Source organism: Strigops habroptila, chromosome 5 (assembly GCF_004027225.2).
Source record: "Strigops habroptila isolate Jane chromosome 5, bStrHab1.2.pri, whole genome shotgun sequence".
Lineage (NCBI taxonomy): Eukaryota > Metazoa > Chordata > Aves > Psittaciformes > Psittacidae > Strigops > Strigops habroptila.
Genome location: NC_044281.2, coordinates 16,040,279 through 16,058,893, shown reverse-complemented (window position 1 = coordinate 16,058,893; position 18,615 = coordinate 16,040,279). Strand labels below are relative to the sequence as shown.

The following is an 18,615-nucleotide window of genomic DNA, read 5'->3' as shown; positions in this document are numbered from 1 at the left end:
CCACGTCACGTCATTCAACTCTCTCGCCAAATCTCCAGCATACTTTTCAACTGAGCTAACTTCAGCTGCCCAGAGAAGGGTATTCCCTGACACACCAGTTGTTTATTCTCTCTAGAGCATGATATACACTCTGACCCCTTGATCCTGCACAAGCTAAGAAAACAGAGTAGTTTTAAGTCATTAGACTGCTGATAATGAAAGCCCTTTAGGTAAAAACCATCAAGGCGAAAGCCCTTGTGCTGGACAGCAACATTACCCTGACATTCCATGTAAATTGCACAAATATTTACAGTAATTGTTAATTCCTTCTCTGCTGAAGCCAGTTACTCACGACCTCATCCACTTTTTGCAGACAGAATAAACCTTTTTTTACAAGTGGATTTTATTGCCAGCTCCAAGTTTGGAGTATTTACGTTATTTCAATTGGTGCATTGCTTTTACCACACGACGTACTAGAGGTGCACAGTGCGGAAAGCTGTTCATGAACACACCACAACAGCACGTTCATGACGGGCCAGAAAATAAACTACATCTCCACCCTACACCACCTTCCACACAGTTGTGACACCTACCGCAGCTGCTGTTATCACTTTTCCTCTTTAAAACACTCAGAACTGGCTGCCCAGAGAACACCAACTAGTTCTGTTTTTAACCCTGACCCCCATGAGGAGTGGCGGGGCTGCGGGGCAGCTCTCCTGCCCGGTCCCCTCACCCTGCGTAGGCCGCGGCTGGCGGGACCCCCAGGGCTGCCGCTCCATGGCTTGGGCTCCCGCAGAGACACCGCGCCAGGCACCCAGCTTCTCCAGCTCCCACGTGTGAAGACGTGCCCGGAGTGGAGATGTTTTGGAGGTGAATGCGAGAGGGCGACAATGGCGGGTGCAGAACCACCACCGCTCCCACTCCTGCGCCGCTGACCCGCGCCTGTCCCTACTCCGACACGGGCGCGGGGCGCGAGGCACGAGGCGAGGTGCGAGGCGGGAGCTGCAGAGGCCACGCGGCACACAGCGGGTGCAGCCGGCGGCAGGTACTGGCCTGGCGGTGCCCGCAGGGCCGGCGGGCTGGAAGCGGCAGCCCATCGGGACGCGGACCCAGGCCCGGCCACCGGCTGCGGCGGGAGGGGGTGGAGGTGTGGGGAGCGGGCGGGCACGGGCCGGTGCGAGCGGCCGTCGAGGGCTCCCCCCCCCCCGCGCCGCCGCTTTGTCCTTGCCCGGCCCGGAGCACGCGCGCCCCGTGCCGCGGCGGGAGAGCGCCTGCGCGCGCTCCGGCGACCGCGAGCGCCCCCTCTCCCCTCCCCCTCGCTCCCCCCCCCCCCCGCTCCGTCCCCGCGCCGGGAGCTCCGCCGGCGGCGCCGCGGCGGGCGGGGGCGGGAGGAGGCCGGAGGCGGCCGGCGCCCCCCCTCCCCCGCCCCCGCCGGCGCGCGCCCGCCGCCCCCCGCCCCGGCCCCCCGGCCCGCCGCGGGAGCCCGCGCCGCAGAGCGGGGCCCGCCAGCGCCACCCGCCGGTCGCGGGGCCGCACCGCGCCTCCCCCCGTCCCCCCCTGCTCCGGCTCTCAATGTTCCACACTGCCCGGCCACAGAGCCGCCGCCGCCGCCGTATAGCCCCCCGGCCGCCTCCGTCCCCCTCCTCGGGCGCCGCGGGCCCGGCCCGGCCCCCCGCCATCCCGCCTCTCCGACCCAGCAGCGGGACAGGACGCCGGCGAAGGTAAGGGAGAGGCGGGCGAGGCGGCTGCCGCGGCGGCTGGGCGAGCGCGGTGGGGGGAGGCGGGGAGGGGCGGGGGGGCTGGTAGAGGAGCTTTGTTCTTGTTTTCGGCGCTCGCTGCCTGGCGGCGGCCGGGGGCGCGGAGCCGGCCCGAGTTCACGCCTCACTTGGTGCACACGCACGGTGCGGTGCGGGGCCGGGCGAGCCGCCGCCGCCCGCCGCGCCGAGCCCAGCCGCGCCGCGCCGCGCCGGGCTCTCCCCACAAAGCGCGGCCGGGCGGGCGGGCGGCCGCCTCCAGCCTTGCCGCAGCTCCCCGCCGCGCTCCTCCTCGGCCCCCCCCGGCCGCCGGGGCAGCCCCCTCCTCCACCCCCCCGCTCCTTCCCTCCCCCCGATCGGCGGAAAAATGTCGGTCTGCCTGGTGGAGCTGCGCGGGGAGCGGCGGCGGGGAGAGCTGTGCAGAAGGTGCAGTTTGAATTATGCTTCTTCCCCCTCCGGCAGCTCGGCGGTGGCCAAATGCAGTTCTCGCTGCTGGCCATGTAAATAACCGGGGCTGCTGCTGCCCGAGTTGCTCTGAATGCAGCTTGGGGTTTTTCTCTTTAAAAAAACCAACCAACCCAACAACAGCAACGAAAACCCCGAGTCGTGTGTGCTCTCCCCTCCGCAGCCCAGCCCTTTAAATGCCCAGAGCAAGTGTACATTTCCATCTGAAATCAACCCAAGTGTTGCTGGCAATATATTTTCTCGGGGAGAGGGGGAGAGAGGGGGGGATCTGGCGTTTGGACCCAATAAAATGCTCTGCTCCAGTGTAAATATTTACAGGGTATTAGTGACTTTTTAAAAAACATTTTCAGCGAGGTCTGTTATTTACAATGTGTCATAAGTTATTAATGTTCATTGCCTAAGTACCCTGCTAAATCTGTCTCATGCCTTAGAACAAAGTCGACAATTGGCATATTGTTTAAAGTATGAAAAAAATGCGAGTGGGTTTAAAAATTGGAAATATCAGTATTTTCGGAAGTGTAAATATTGCTTGGTAGCTGTCAAACTGCAGCCCTCGGGGATGAGACAAAGAAGTATGTTTTGTTCAATTTCTCAGTTAAACGGAGTTGTCACCGATTCAGGTGTTCTCTGGAACTTGGGGAATGGCAAGGAGTCCTGCCCTTTGTATTAACTTTGCCTCTTTGCTTCTCCTTCCCCAAAAAGCTCCCCACGATGTCTAGCGATAGGCAGAGATCAGACGATGAAAGTCCCAGTACCAGCAGCGGTAGTTCGGATGCCGATCAGAGGGATCCACCAGCACCTGAACCCGAAGAGCAAGAAGAACGAAAACCCTCTGCCACCCAGCAGAAGAAGAACACCAAACTGTCCAGCAAAACTACTGCTAAGCTATCTACTAGTGCTAAAAGGTAAAGGGGCTGCTCTGTCCAACAATCTGTAGGATTTTTTGCACGGTATTTTGAGACATGGCACTTGCATTGCACTTCTCAAGGTGGAGGGATTCTTCGTGTAAAGCTGCGTGGAAGAGAGCAAAGTACCAACTTCTGTAGTACAGGAACCTGCCAGGTGGTATCTTCATTAATCCTGGTCTTACTGGGGTGGTAAAATTACACAGACTTGTCAGAAGTCTTTGGAGGAGTTGTTTGAGAACTTGGTAACTTACAGGCTGGCTGGGGGGGGGCACCTGAGTATGTCTTGTACTGACAAAAATGCGGGAGAGAGCGTCAGCTTCGGCTATCTTTTTCAGAGTTAGGTTTCCATGCCTGATTGATTGGTATTGGGTGGAGTCTTCCTGGTGTATTTTATTATGGTCTGTAGACTGATGACAAGCAATGCTCTTTAATTAAAGAAGTCACAAAAACCCAGTGGCTCCTGCGGGCTGCATGACTGGCTTTTCATGTCAGTGCACAGGCGAGCCTTACACGCCTTGAAGTTCATTCTGCAGTTCTTTCAGGAGAAACTTAGGCAAGTTTTCTCCCTTAGGATCTGCAGATTCAGACTGTGGCGTTCTACAGGTAGCCTCTACCTTTAAATACCAAAATCTTCAGAAACCTTGTTTAGTTATATCTGTTGCATTTTTATTTGCATATAAGATTACTGGCAGTCCAGGTCTCAAGACACACATTCTGATAATTTTCTGTAAGTTCAGCTGTGTGAAGTAGGCAAACTTTAGATCTCTTGATTCCAGTAGTCTTTGGAGATGAAAGATAACTTTGCCATCCTTTCCCTGGAGTTGCTTTCCTTTACGAACATTCACAAACATCTGATAGCAAGAAAAGCTGTAGAGTGGCCATAGTAGCCTTAAGTTTTGCTTATTCCATGTGAAGACTGTAGTTCAAACTTTTAGAAACACTTTAGTAATTATTTATTGGACTAATATTCAGTTAATACTTTTTGAAATGTGTAAAATTGCTACAGAGTATGACTGGGTGGCTTTGATGACTTTGGGGATTGTTAAAGAAACCCTTTGAAATAGGCTAAAGAAAGAATAAAGAAAGAATTGCTATGTAGGCTTTGTAATTTGTTAATACTTATCTTTTTTGAAAGGCCTGAGATGCAGGATTTCCAGACTGAGTTTTCCCTTGTTACCTTTATTTCACTGAATTATTGCAAGTCTAATTCTGTACATCTCAAATAGTTTGGTAGTCTGACTGAACTTACTGGTAGTAGAGCAAGGGCATGCAAAGCAGTTATGTTGGTTGTATTTTAACACTTGTTATTCACGTAGAATTCGTGGTCTTTCTCATATGGCTCCTTTGCTGAAGAGAAGTCTTACTTGATATTTTTAAAATTAATTTATCATGTGTCTTTTGAAATTACACCTCATGTACCTGAATAAGCTGTCAAATTGACAAAAAGTTTTTCATATTCCTCTTCTGGATTAACAGCTGGGGAGTGGTTTTAATAAAGTAAAGCTAAGCACAGATTATTTCAAGTTATTATTTCACTTTTAAGCATGTAAATACAGCTACTGTATAAGGTTGGGGGAAGAAAGGCAGCAGAAGGTGTGGAGAGCAGCAAAGTTGATCCAGAGAGATGATTCCAGTAACAGAGACAGCCTGGCAGATCTGGAAATCCCCTGTTTTAAACACACTGCAGAGTAGTAGGTAAAATAGTGTGAAAAGCGTGTGCCTGGTGCCAGCGTGGTTCACGTCCTGAGCCGCAGTCACAGGTCTGTAGCGCTGGTTTAAAGTCATTGTCAAATCTGCCTGTGCAGCTCCCCCCCTCGCCTCATTTGCATATTAGCTTGAAAAGAAAATCTCTCTGGCAAAAAGTGCTCGGATGAGAAAAAGAGTTACTTTTCTGGATACTCGTGGGAGATTCCTACCCAACTCAGTTGTAAGCGTTCTGTTTACACACAGCGTGGAGCAGGAAAAAAGCTGCAAAGTTTCTCAGCTGTGGGATTTGGGTTATGCCTCTGAGAACAAAGAGGAAGCAGCCATGTTAGCATTACTGAAGGCAAAGCCAATCTTGCATTTAACTGCATGGTGGTAGAGGGCAGTGTAATTCCCTGATTTATTCTATAGACTATCTCAAATGCTTTGTGTCTGTTCTCATTTCACCAACAGAATCCAGAAGGAGCTAGCTGAAATAACCCTTGATCCTCCTCCTAACTGCAGGTATGTAACAGCTTCTTAAATTGTGGATGGTGGTAGGAGATTAATGTGCTCAGGCAAACAAATGGGAAACTTGGTGTTCACGGCCGGTGACTGTTAGGCAAAAAATTGTGTGCAGCAGATGGAACAAACATAGGGAACCTTTGATACTGAAGTTTTCTATTTTGTCTGCGTGTTGGAGGTGTAATCGTTAGTGATTGATGTACACAGTAAAGTGTATTTAGTTTGTTTTTCGTAGCTTGTCACTGCCTTTGTGAAACATTAATTTGTATGAACTTCAGAATATGCTGAAGCTTTCAACTTAATGTCTGCATGTAGTTTGAACTGGCTTTTTGAGTGCCAGGTTTATAGAGTTATCGCTTCATTCTGAAGTAAAGGTAAAGAACCGTATGTGATTTTTATATGCTTTCTCTTAGTGTGTTGCTTAGCAGTTAGATAAACTAAAGTATTACCTTTAAATTTACGTGTCTGTTGGTGAAAGTTGTAGTCTCTTGATAGAGAATGTTTCTAAGGAAGTTCTCAACTTGGGAGATGTTTCTGTTAGGTTGTAGAAAATGAAATTGTAAGCTTGGAAGATTGAGTGATTTAGTCTTAGGTAAAGACTCGGTAACCGGAGCCTGGGATCTATAGGAAAGTTAAATGGTAGCATAGCTAGCTAATTTCTTTAAATCTTTTGCACATTTTACTTTTGTTTAAAGGATGCATAAAAGTTCTCATTAGCTGTGAGCATCCAATGTTCGGATTTGCGGTAAAGCTGTTGTTTTCATCTGATGCATCTCGGTAGGATTTCCAACTGCAAGCTATCTTCAGATTAATAGCTCCTGTGTAACAGTGAGCCTCGTACATGTGTGAAAAATGCTGGAAAAGTTTGCTGCAGGTTTTGCAGATTCAGTAAGATGTGAGTTGTTCTTGTGTCTGACTAGCCCGTGAAAGCAGGGACTAACCAGAGCTGTTTTATTGAATTTGTGGTAAAGATGTCTTACCCTGAGGTCTGTGCTGTAGATTGCCTGTGGCTGTCTGATGTATTTGCATGCAGCGTCAGGGGCTCTACCTCTTCAATAGAGCCAAATGCCTGTTGGGTTTATTTGTTGATTATTTTTTTTCCTTGGGGGGTGGGAGGTGTTTGGTTTTTAAATAGCTGTTTTAATGACTTTTAATAAATTACTGGAATCTAGTTCTGTATTGGTCATGCACTTTATACGTGGGCCCTCAAACAGGGGGCACGGTAGGAGGGAAAATATTTAAATGAAATAGAACACCAACACTTTGCCTTATAATTGCTAAAAAGGTTAATTATAGCAGTTTCGGGTACAACAAGTTGCAGCTTGGTTTTTAGAAAGAGAAGCTGCCCCTCTCAAACTCTCCGTTGCCATCTGATATTTAGCTCTCTAGGAAAGCATGTTCCTCTCATATTATCACAAGAGTATTGCAGAGAGTTTTTCTTGTGAGCTGGTACTACCAGATGCCCAGAGATGCTGTTGAGAATGATGAAAACCCCCCAATGTGCCTAAAATTATTCACATTTCTCTCCTACAGAGCGTAGGGGAAAAGATTATTTTTTTGCCAATGAGGAAGTCAGTGCTACTGTTCCCATAAATATTTTTTAAGAGGAATTTAACCCTTTTACTCAATAGCAGCTGTATGATGAGTTCGTTTTTACTTTTTGCAAAATAAAAGGTATTTGCAATAGCTATTGGCTTCTGTAACAGAAATTCTGGGTTTTCACGATGAACAGTTTAAAGAGAGTTTCAGTGCCTGAAGGATTACTGTTACATTGGAACTGACTTGTTAGAAGGAGCCTTTCTGGTATCAGGAGGTAAATGCAGCTGTGTGTTATGTGCAGAGCAGTTGAAGCTTGTAACACGCTTTCTTACAGGGTGTAGTAGCACAGATTAGGGAACAGACTGACACAGCAGGCATATGACACCTCTTCATTGCTCATCGTGCAACAAGCAGCAGAATGCTACGTCTTAGATTTCTTGTAAAAGAAAAAGAATTTGTAAAAAATATTTAAAAGCCTGTATAACTTGGGCACATTCATGTGTTCTTTAACAATAAAAACCCTTGTGTCATAAGTTCTCGCAAAGAAATTTCTTCTTGCGGACTTGTTTCTCCTCAGTTCTAGAGCACACCCTTATCATTTGCAGTCCACATGTTGCAGGCTTCACAAGAATACAACTGCCAACTGATGCTCTTGGAGGTTGATGGTCCTTCCGATTACTCAGTTACATAAGTGATAAAAAATTACCAATTTCTAAAATATGATAATGGCACATGTAAGACATGTACAACATTAAATGTTACTTTAACAGGATACAGTACAAATGCTGAATACTGTTGAACTCTCTCATGTCGTGTTAAACACTGATGACTGCTGCCACTTCTCACCTGCTGATGTAACTGGATGTGGAGTTGCTCCATCGGAGTGATCTGAGGCTGATTTAGCTATTTTAAAATGACACCGACTGGTTGCGCTGTGGTTCTCGTGCAAAAGAGGTGCAAAAATTTCTTCGGCAGTGAAATTTCCCAGTCGCATGTATTGCTATAACATTTGACTTATAAAAATGCCAGAGCCTCAAGAAAGCCCCATTTCTGGGTGTGCTGAGCAGGCCTGGGCTGCACATTAAGTTCTGTTTTAGGCACTGGGGTAGCAGAATGACAGGCACAGTGAAAGTGTCTAAAAAGCAGGTTTTTGCTTGCTAGTCTCAGCAGTGGAGATTGATTTCTGATTCTGTTAACTGGACAATGAACTGTTAGAAAAATCATGTTGTCATGCATCATGTTGTCATGTTCGTGAGCAGTGAATACAAGCTGCATCTTGGGGGTACCAAGCATAAAACTTAATATCTTTATTCTGGTAGCTTTTCTCTTTAACATACAGTAATTCTTGTGATTTTGATGTGATTTCCAAGATTGAACATCGAAAACAGTAAAATTAGATTTGGTCTTAAGCCACTAAAGATGTTGAAAGGAAGTTACATATTTCTTGTGCCTCACGTTTTCTTCTGTCCAACAGAAGAGCTTGAAATGAGTCAGTTACTGTCCAACATGCACTGTACTACTAGGACAGATAGGTAAACTGAGGACGCAGGTATCTAATCCTGTTTTTTCTTGCTTTTGCTGGCTTAACTCAAAGTGTGCTGCTTGGTGCAGTGTGCTGTATTTAATTTCTTTTGTGCTTTTAATAGCATAAAGCAAAGCTAAAAAGGTCTTGGCCCTATTGCTCCTAGGCATCTCAGTTTCAAACCATGGCCAAGCGCTTATACATACTTCAAGGCATGGAAGTGTGCCAAACCCCACCGTTACACATTCTCAGGAAAATGCTGCAAAGATCTTGCACATAATGCGTGGTAAATCTGGGCTGCAGAGATGCTCTTAAATAGGTTTGACATATCTGGAATAACTATTTTCAGTTCACGGCATAAAACTGTTCAGATCAGAGGTCACTGCTCCATAGTTAAGGTTATGTCTGAGGCTGCTGTTCTGACCTGCCCAACGTGGAAGCTGCAGCTCAGGTGGAGCAGGGCACAGCCGGCTTCGATGCTCCTTGTGTTTCCTGGCTTTTAGGGCTGGCACAAATGAGGCCGTTCCCAGGGGTACAGTGATTTATAGCAGCTTCCTTTAGCTGTTCCTGGCTGCCCTGCTGATCCACAATAGCAAAAATATGTATTCCCAGTCTTCTTTTCCTCACCACTCCTCATTTCCATTCCAAAATTAATCATTGTTCATCTTCATGGGAAAGTTTTTAAAGTTCAACCTAGTATTAAGTAAATTTAGTAATACCCATGCCAGCTTAGTTTACAGTTTACAACCCATTTTACAACAAATCCAGTTTGGTATAAACTTTGTAGGAAATCAAAGCAAACACCAAAATCAGTGTATCCACTCAGAGCTTGATTCATGCAGTTTGAAAAGAGGTGAGTTAAGATAGTGCATCTTTCCCATAAAAGTGGGAGAATTTAAGCACTTTATAGTCTGTTCTGTCAGTTTGCTTTAATCTCCTCTCTTTGTTAAATTAAAGATCAGACATCAGAAAGCAACTGGTTAAAAAAAAAGGGGGGTGGGGGGGGAGGAAGAAAAAGAAGAAAGGCCAGATGAAACACGTGCCTTAGAGCAGTGGTCAGAGAGACAGCTTTCCTCCTTCACAGCTGCTGGGAAATGGGAATTCTTACCAAGGGAGAGCTGCTTGGGTCATCCCAAAGGCTCCCTGCTCTGCCTCATCCTCTAGCTAGTGAGTGCCTGACCTGATAGCTCTGTTGAAAAGATTTTCCTTAATAGGGATTACTATCTCGATTACTGTTTATTTTCAGGCCTTGTATGCTAATATATACTAATGTGATTCCTTAAGCAGTACTACAAAAGGAAGCAGTTGATGGTTTTGCTGTTTGTAGCATTTCCTAGGCTTGCAAGTAGGTTGATAATTTATGAGTGGTTCATTTTAAAATTACTTATTTTAAAATAACACTCTGAAGTATGTGTACTGAGTACAATGGGAGCAAGACATGTAGGGGGTTTGTTTTAATACAGGATTCTTCTGCTTCCTAAGGACTGCATTTGTCCCTTTCATTACTGCCACATCTTGGGCTAATTCTATGCTGTAGAGTGTTGCCAACCCAACCCCACAGTCTGGAGTTTGACACAAAGAAAAATGCCTGCAAAACCCTGGCAGGCAAATGCTATTACTGGTTTAGTTATGGACCCATGAATCCAGATGTTTGTAACTGTCTCACTGTGGTTATTACCCCATCAGTGGGGAAGCACTGCAGTATGTATTTAAAGCAATATTGTGAAGGTGTTCTTCACACCAGCAATTTAAGCTCTTTCAGTTGGGCTGTCTGAAACAATGAGGAGCAACGAAAAATTGTGCTAGTGGTGCAGGCTCTTCCACGTGCAGAGGTAGCACTGGATTTGAGCTAATGCAGCCTTGTGTTAGCGAGGAAGGTGCCACAGCTAAGCTGGTGGAATCATTCCTTTTGTTAACATACTCTATCTACAGTAAGGTTATAGGCAAATGTTTACTCTGCAAATAGTTGTGCCTGTTGAAGCTGTTACTGCACAGCTGTGGTTTGCTCCAGTTCTGCCATAGAGGTGACTACTCCAGTCAGTAAGTGAAGCAGATTCATGTGATTACTCCACAGTGTTCTCTGGGGGGGGGGGGATAATAATAATAAAAAAATCATCCAAGTTTGCTGAAACGGTTTAAATAGGTGATTCAAACGAACTCCGCTGGCTTTTTCCTCCCTCCCTTCAGAGTAGGCATTGTTCACACAAAGCATTTTGTCAGGCACACCAGGATATGAATAAGTCAATCCATTCCTTTGTCTCTCAAATGTAATAAGTTTCCATCACTCCTTTGTCAAAGCCAGGCGTTAGTTCTGTTGCTTTTTTGAAATCAGTAGGACGAAGAATATTCTGAATGCAGTCGAATACCAGGCCTCTGTACAGTAGCAAAAACATGTGCCCAAGTCTTCACATGTACTATTTTTTTTCCCAGTCAAGCTGTTGACTTTTCAGATCAATGGCAGTCCCCCAGTTTTGTGTTTATTCTGTTAATTTCTTATTGAGCAAACCTCTTCATATTGCTAAATACTGAGTCTCACTGAGAAAAAAAAAAAAAAAAAAAATGTCAGTTTTTCTTGTTTTCACCTCCGCGGCGAAAACACCAACTGTGAATGATAAATATTTCCCTATAGAAGGAGGAGTTGATTAAGGTATGTAAGAGAGTGTATTAGGAGTATGTGCAAAAGTGCCTCTGCTAAAGCTGAATGAGCAAAACCTAAAAAGCATCACCCCATCTCCACTGGATAGTGTATCTATCTTCTGATAGTTGCATTATTTTTTGTTGTCTGCCCAGCACTTTGTCACCACGGAGAAAGCTGAAGCTTGCAGAATGGTTCTGAGAACACAAACCCACACGATTATTTCTCACACTTCCTTCCCTATAGAGAAGTGTGCAGTTACAAAAATATAATGAAGAGGGTTCTCAACTCCTGTAAGAACACGTTTGAAGTAGCTCTCGGGAATATTGAAATACTACTTTTTAGTATTGTCCAGCTCCGAACATCGTCCCGTGCTTCCTTCTAAAGCAATTCCTTTGTTGTTAGTTGCTGAATCAGTGGCTCGCAGTGGTGTAAAGATAGGTTTAGCTAGTGATAACCTTGATGTGTCTAGAATTATTTCTACTAAGCATTTTCTTCCATTCTGTTTCTTCCCTCCCTCTTTCCTACCAGGAGAGTATAGTCTAGGTCAGAGTAGGAAGGAGTGGTGTAATTTAGCTCAGCAATCCAAAGTCTGGTATTTCTGTATTTCTGTCCATTTGTAGTAACAGCCTGAATGTGCCATCTTTATGTGTGCAGAGTGGCTTTTACCTTATTTGCCACTAGTCAGTGTGCTGCTTAAGGAGTAGGGATGAACAAATTTAGAAAGGCATCTCAGTAAAACACTGAAGTGTTAAGTAGAGCCCGAGTGCGCTGTTGTTTAACATGTTTTTGTTAAAAAAACTAAATGCAACAGTGGCAGATTGTGTAACTCGTGAATGTTTTGAATTGGGAGAATATTTAAATTACTTTCTTCTCAGTTGAGACTAGATGGCAGATCCACTAACTCAAAATGCCTCAAGTTTGGGGAGTTATTGTTTGTGGTTTTACCTGTGCTAGTATCAACCTCTTGCAAGCTATAGACCAAGTTTTTTTAACCAACCCCCACACAGCGATTTCTCATGCAAGTAATCTTAGTGGCATAATTAAGACAGGGTTATGCAACGCAAATCGCCACCTCTACTCACAGGAGTAAGTTTTCATGCCTACAGATTTGCAGGTTAGGTACTTGTGTAAGCAGTATTCACAGTGCTGTCAGACATGCTTTTAGATATCTCTGTTAGTCAAAAGGTTGTATAAATCTTACACCAGTTCTCTTTAGCATTATTGTCAAAAAGGAAAAAAAGAAAAATCGTGGCTGTCTATCTACTGTAGAGTTGTAGAAAGAGTTCATACACTTTTCACTCAGCTACTGGTGTTGGAGAACTGACCCTCATTATATCTGCCTGGAAACAATAGAAGAGCCCAAGCAGGACCACGTTTTTAAACAATTCTTTAAGTGGTGGTGTGCAAAAAACTGTAAAAACTGCAAAGCCATGTGTCCTTAGACTTAAGGACAGATCTGCTTTTCAAATATGCATTTGTATAACTGCACAAAGGCCCCTCAGGCTCTGTGATAAAACTGATTAAAATATGGCATGTGTATATATATATATTTCTTTTTACACTCAAACTCTGCATTGCTTACCACTGCCAGCCTGTCATATTTAGTTAGCAATAAACAGTATGTGTGTCAAGGTCTTAACACACTGAATTCTTCTCCGTCAGACTGATTTGTCTGTGTGTATCAGTTACTCTTCTTTGATTTGATCTTTACTTTTACAGACTTGGGACACCTAATTTTAATTCAAATTAACAAAGTGCGAATGTAAGAGAATCAGCTAAACTACATTAGACCCTTTATTTAAAATGAGTCAACTACTTCATACAAAACTGATGTGTGGAGATTTCCTGGATCTGGTGTAACTAGGATTTGCATGGATGTGCAACATTTCAAAACAGGTAGTACAGACATCATGAAAAATACTTTGAGCATGTTTTCTGAGTTCAGAGCTAAGTAGGCAGGAGCAAGGATATCCAGCTGCCATCTAGATCAGGATCATGCATACCGCTAAGTTAGCCAGGAACGGCGTTGTAACTTTAAAGTGATGCCTTACTTTGAGCCAGTAACTGCTAGTGATAAACAAGTCCTAGCCTGCTTGCATTAATTTGGATTAATTCTCCCTGTGCAGAAAGTGCACTATACCGTTATCTAGCTCAGAACTGTGGCTGGAGCAGTTGTTGATTTTATAGCACTTACTGTAAAACAGACTGGCCAGATCTTTCAGGAACAGATTTAGTTGACAGCATTGAAACTACTGTTGTAAGCATCACTTTCAGAAACTAAATGAGGGGAGAGATTGCCTTGATGAAACATCACAGCGATCTGTAGTTACCAGTGGGTCACTTTCAGGTTGGAAGAATTTGTATAGAGGGTATGTAGAGGACCATCCTGCAGTCATTAGTAATTGATGTTTTCATTATTGACATGGTCACTGGACTAGAGCATATAAATATTGCATTTGCAGGTAACAGCAGGGAGGAGGGGGTTGTAGGCACATGGGAGGACAGGACTAGAATGCAAAGTGACATGGGCAAATATAGGAAATGACCTTAAAAATAGCATGTAATTTAATAATGAGAACTGCAAGGCACAGCACTTTAGTAGCATAATCAGCTGTACAAATTCATGGGAAAAAAAGCAGAGGGGATGAGAAGCAGTTCTTCAGAAAAGGTATAGCTGCTCTGAGGATCATGTGCTTTCTAGGAATGTACAGTATAAGGCCGCAGCAAGAGAAATAAATAGAACAGCAGTCACAATAGGGGGGTGCATTTAAAAAAAAAAAAATTGAAAAGAAGAAATGTTGGAGACATGGTATGAAAAGCCATCCCATTCTGTTCAGCACTAGTAAAGGCCAGTTGGGGTACCTCATCCAGTTTTAGGCACAACACTGCAAAGTGACATGGGCTAGAAGGAAAGAATACAGGATAGAGGAAAGAAATACAGGTTAAAGGAATGAAAGAAAGAAAGAGTAATCTTTGGTTATAGAACAAAGAAAGTTGCTGCAAAGCAAATAAGGCAATTGTTGCTTGTCTTGCCTGGTGGTTATGGGGAGCAACTTAAATTGCCATACCTAGCTATAAAGACAGTATGCATAAGGAGGTTGTGGATCTGCATCACCAGAGGTTTTTAAGAATAGAGTTTAGACAAATGACTGGCAGGAGCAGTTTAGATACTGTTGATTCTATCTTTAAGCAGGAGATGGACTAAGTGACCTCTTCGGGACCAGTTTGATCAAGCTATCTGTGATACCGGATTTAAGTGACAATATTAAAGGAAAGCTTACCAGGAAGTGATTTTCCTCTCATTTAAAAACCATTTTAATCAAGGTTTTGTGGTATAATTATCCTGGAAAATATACAGTTGCTATGATTTCAAGCAACAACAGTAACAGCAGTTATTGGGAAAGTCACTGGAAGTGCACAGTTTTTGTCCTGTTATCGATTAAAAAAAGCAAATGTCTAATGATTTTTTTCCCTGCTGATTCCCCTCCTCCCCATTTTGTCTTTGTTTTCATTTTGACTCCAGTCCTACTTTCTGTGCACAAAGTTGTCACGTTCTGTTAACTGGAAATAAGCTAGCAAATGTCATAAATTTTCCAGAGGTATATCATCTTTGCGAGAAACTAATAGCACTGGTTGTGCTATAGACCTTGGGTTTTGATACTTCACGTGCGCTGTGCCCGGATTCTCTGCTTTTGCTCCACAGGCACCTCTAACACTGAGATAAACAAAAGCAAGGGACATTTTTCCCCTGCTTCGTAGAGGCAGTTTGTAGTAGACATGCAAGCCCTCATGCATCTGTGTACAACACCCCAAATTGATCCAAGCACATCAGAAAAGTTGTATAGTGTACTGCCTCTGACCATGGATCCTATCTCTAAGCACCTTCTGGAGTCAGGCCTCAGAAGATGGTAGTGAAAATGTAAGCAGCCTGGCAGGTTTCCAGCTGATGAGTTAATGCTGCTATAAACTTCAATAGTTCCTCTCTGAGGCATGCAGAAGGGTGCCGGCGCTGGGAAGGTAGCCAATGAAGGCAAAGAACAGATGGCAAGGCTAAAGGCCAGCCTCAGGGAGTCACAACACGATTGTCTTTGAGGTGAGTTCCTCCCTGGCCAGAAACCCTGCATGTAGCTTCAGTGGCAGGGCTGGAAATCAGTAAGCATGTTAAGGTACATGTTCAGTGTGAAGTCAGCCTGACTTGTGGATGCTTGATTAGCATAGCTTGAGCAAAGGTAGTGATGTCCAGCACTCACACCGCTGCTCGTACTGCTGGGGGTTATCAGCAATGCCAGGTCAGTTCATTGAGCTTGAAGCTGCAATGATGCAGTTTAGGTTTGAACTCGAGTTATCACTTCACCCTAAAGCCTAGACCTGGAAATCACCAAAATATTGAAGACAGAGTAAATCAGTAGAGCATCAGGACAGGTCAGATTTTATGGGACAAATGGAAGACAAACATCAAAGAGAAATATTGGTGTTTTCCTTTTTCTAAGGGAAGGTTGGCAGCAGATTAGTAGCTGTACAGTAGGAGATCTGTTCAGCTGATGGTGATTCTAGCTGTGAAGCTGCAGCTATCGTACCAGACAATGGGCAACCAGATTCCTCCCGCACACAGGCACCTCTTCTGACAAACAAAGGACTTGTCTACTGTGCAGTCACTGCCTGGGGTATGCTCATGCTTCAACTAGCTTTTGTCCTTCCCCCTGGTATCTCAACATCAGAGACCTCATCCAGGCTGAAGGATCCGCGGGCAAGTGAAGTGGTGCAAGGATGGTTAGTTGACATTGAGCTCTGTGTTATCATTGTACATTGGTGCACATCCTAACTTGTTTGTAGGTACCTAAAGCATATCTGTATCTACTTCATTAATATCAATGGCAGAAGCTGTAATGGGACATCACAGATTTAGCGACACCCCCCTTTGCAGACACCTTGATGGCCCAGTGAACCAAACCCATTATGCCAAAGCCCAGTTTTGTGTTTGGACTTTTGGACTTCAACATCTTGGGGGAAAAAAAATTAAAAATTTAGTTTAATTTCTAGCCTTTAAAGCAAAAGCAAAGAGAGGTCTTATGAGACTTAAGGTCAACTTGTAATGAAATCTGAAACAAACACTATTCCTATGGAAGCAGATTTAAGTGACCTAAGTTACACAGCATAACCTACTGCGTATTAAGCATTGTCTGAGTGATTAAACAAATTTCTTATGCAAAAGGTAGAAATACTACACAACCTAAAATTCTACAAGTGTGATTAAACAGTAATCACATCTGAAAGGGTGATCTTCACATGATAAACTGTTTGAAGCACAGTCTCTGGCTGTGAAAATGTTTGCTTCTCTGGAGTAGATATTTTGTATGATACCCATATGAATTTTATGCAGCCAGGTAGTGCCTAGCTCCACGTTCTTCCTCCACAGAGTGCTGGGATTCCTGGGGTAGTCGAAGCCAGAATTCCAGCTGGTGTACTTACTTATACCAGAGCAAATGCACCATAACTTAGTTTTTTAAACAAGAAACCAGTTACTAAAAAAGGGACATCACCAAAACAGAGCAGTAAAGAGAGCAGTGATTTGTTTGATAATATACAGTACCAAACCTTAAATGGATCAATAGATGCAGAAATCAATCACTTTCTACATTCTCCGAGAACAAATATGGTGAAAGCATTTTTCTTCCAAGTGTTTTTGTTGACTATTTATTTTTCATGGTAATACCACAGAGTAGCTTTTTTTTTTTTTTTTTGAAGTCTTTGTTTTTTGTTAAGCCTTCTTGGGTATTTTTTTGTCTTAGGAATAAAAGCAGCAAAGTAATTTCTTATCAGTTGGAAGGCAAGCTAGCAATAGTGATTGTGGATACTAAAGCAACCACTGTAGGCCGAGTGGTTCTCTTAGATATAAAGGTCATTCTGGGCAAGGTTCCCCTAAGTGTGCTTTCCTAGAAATTAGTGAAGGTGGGGTCAGGGATGGAGTAAATAGAGATATGAGCTGCAGTGATCAGGTAAATCTTTTGTTACCACTTTATCTTCTTTCTATACAGAAAACAAGCTCTGTAAGAGTATGCCTTCAGTTATACTTTGGTACTTCTAATCTGGGCAGAAGGAACTGGGAACTCTTACTTCCTGTGAATTGCACTTGTCTTTTGTGTGATTTTTCTATGCTTTACGTACAATGTCTAAATAAAGCTAGAAATAGCTATTTGTTGAAGGTCTAATAAACTTATTTTGGCCTGTCATTGTGTGATGGTGATCCTTACTATTCTCTGTTGTGCTTTAATGGAAGTGGAAAGAGGGAGCTGGTTCTGCAAGTTGATACCAAGGTGTAGAAGCACCTGTGAGATGTTTTGAGCTTTTTCTGTGGAATCATGAGAGTACTACAGCTTTGGTGCTATTACCAAATATGTAAAGCTGTTTTCAGTAGTAGGTTCTTTAAAAAGGTATTAGAAAGCTGAGAGTAAAAATACCCAAAGTTTGAGGTTTTTCTTTTTTTTTTTTTTTTTTAACAGTTAAAAGGGTTGCTTTGCTACTTTATACGCTCACTGTAGGTGGTTGCTGGCTAGAGAGATGGAAAAGGTTTCTTCTGCTTTAACTAACCTTCATCTTTAGCCTTCTATCCCTTCAGACACAACCAGTGAGAAATCACATTACTGTTGGTTTGTTAATACAGTTCTCTGGTGTTTTCAGATTCTCCTTAAAGTTTCTTTCTATCCCTTTCCTTAGGGGAATTGGTGGTTGCAGCAAACTATCTGGTGTTTGGGTTGTGGAGGTTTTCTGGCTCGGTGCTTTGTTTCAGGTGGTGGGTGCAGAGAGGCCTTGTAGCGCACATTGGTGTGTTCACTGGGCCATCAAGGTGTCTGCAAAGGGGGGTGTCACTAAATCTGTGATGTCCCATTACAGCTTCTGCCATTGATATTAATGAAGTAGATACAGATATGCTTTAGGTACCTACAAACAAGTTAGGACGTGCACCAATGTACAATGATAACACAGAGCTCAATGTCAACTAACCATCCTTGCACCACTTCACTTGCCCGCGGATCCTTCAGCCTGGATGAGGTCTCTGATGTTGAGATACCAGGGGGAAGGACAAAAGCTAGTTGAAGCATGAGCATACCCCAGTACACATTGTGTACCAGCCACATCCCAGTCTCCGTGGCCAGGTCTGTCACTGCTCTCCAGCCTAATTCAAATGCTGGAGAAGCCAGTGCAAAATCTGAGATTTTTTGTTAAATTTTAACAGCAGCGCCTTCTGGTCTGCATGGAATGACATTAATTTTGTACCTGGTATGCTTATGCCTGGATTGATGCTTGGTGGGAAAAACTGAAGCAAGTGAAAGATTTGAGTCAGGTGTAGGGGGTTGTGAAATGACTCAAACGTGTTCGCTGGCTGCTTCTGTTAGGTGTTCACTGGTGAACGGTTATGTGCTGACATTTTAACTCCACACTGTGATTTTACTAGAAAATTACAAATTCCCTGGATCCTTATCCCATCTAAGCATGAGGAGGGAGTTCTGTAGTCTGAGACAGACAAGGCTTTGCTAGTCTAGAAATCAAAAGCCAGAATTAATCTGTCCTTGCAAATAGTTAAGCTGTATGTAACATTGGAAA

General features: G+C 43.9%; 2 protein-coding genes across 3 annotated transcripts in view; one reads left to right on the top strand and one right to left on the bottom strand.

The window, feature by feature from the left end:
- Positions 1–2,650, bottom strand: part of LOC116915267 (collagen alpha-1(III) chain-like) — a 232,367-nt gene extending 229,717 nt beyond the window's left edge. Inside the window, exons 1-2 of the mRNA XM_032919942.1 lie at positions 2,604–2,650; positions 713–1,778 (exon numbers count right to left, since the gene is read on the bottom strand). Coding sequence (XP_032775833.1) covers positions 713–1,778; positions 2,604–2,650 — 1,113 coding nt within the window. The remainder of the gene's footprint in view (positions 1–712; positions 1,779–2,603) is intronic.
- Positions 1,247–18,615, top strand: part of UBE2E3 (ubiquitin conjugating enzyme E2 E3) — a 57,655-nt gene continuing 40,286 nt past the window's right edge. Inside the window, exons 1-3 of one of the 2 annotated variants that reach the window (XM_030487037.1) lie at positions 1,247–1,700; positions 2,901–3,103; positions 5,264–5,314. In XM_030487037.1, coding sequence (XP_030342897.1) covers positions 2,910–3,103; positions 5,264–5,314 — 245 coding nt within the window. In that variant the 5' untranslated portion in view covers positions 1,247–1,700; positions 2,901–2,909. Of the gene's footprint in view, positions 1,701–1,822; positions 2,160–2,900; positions 3,104–5,263; positions 5,315–18,615 lie in introns of those variants that run through there. The other variant, XM_030487038.1, reaches the window with a different exon arrangement.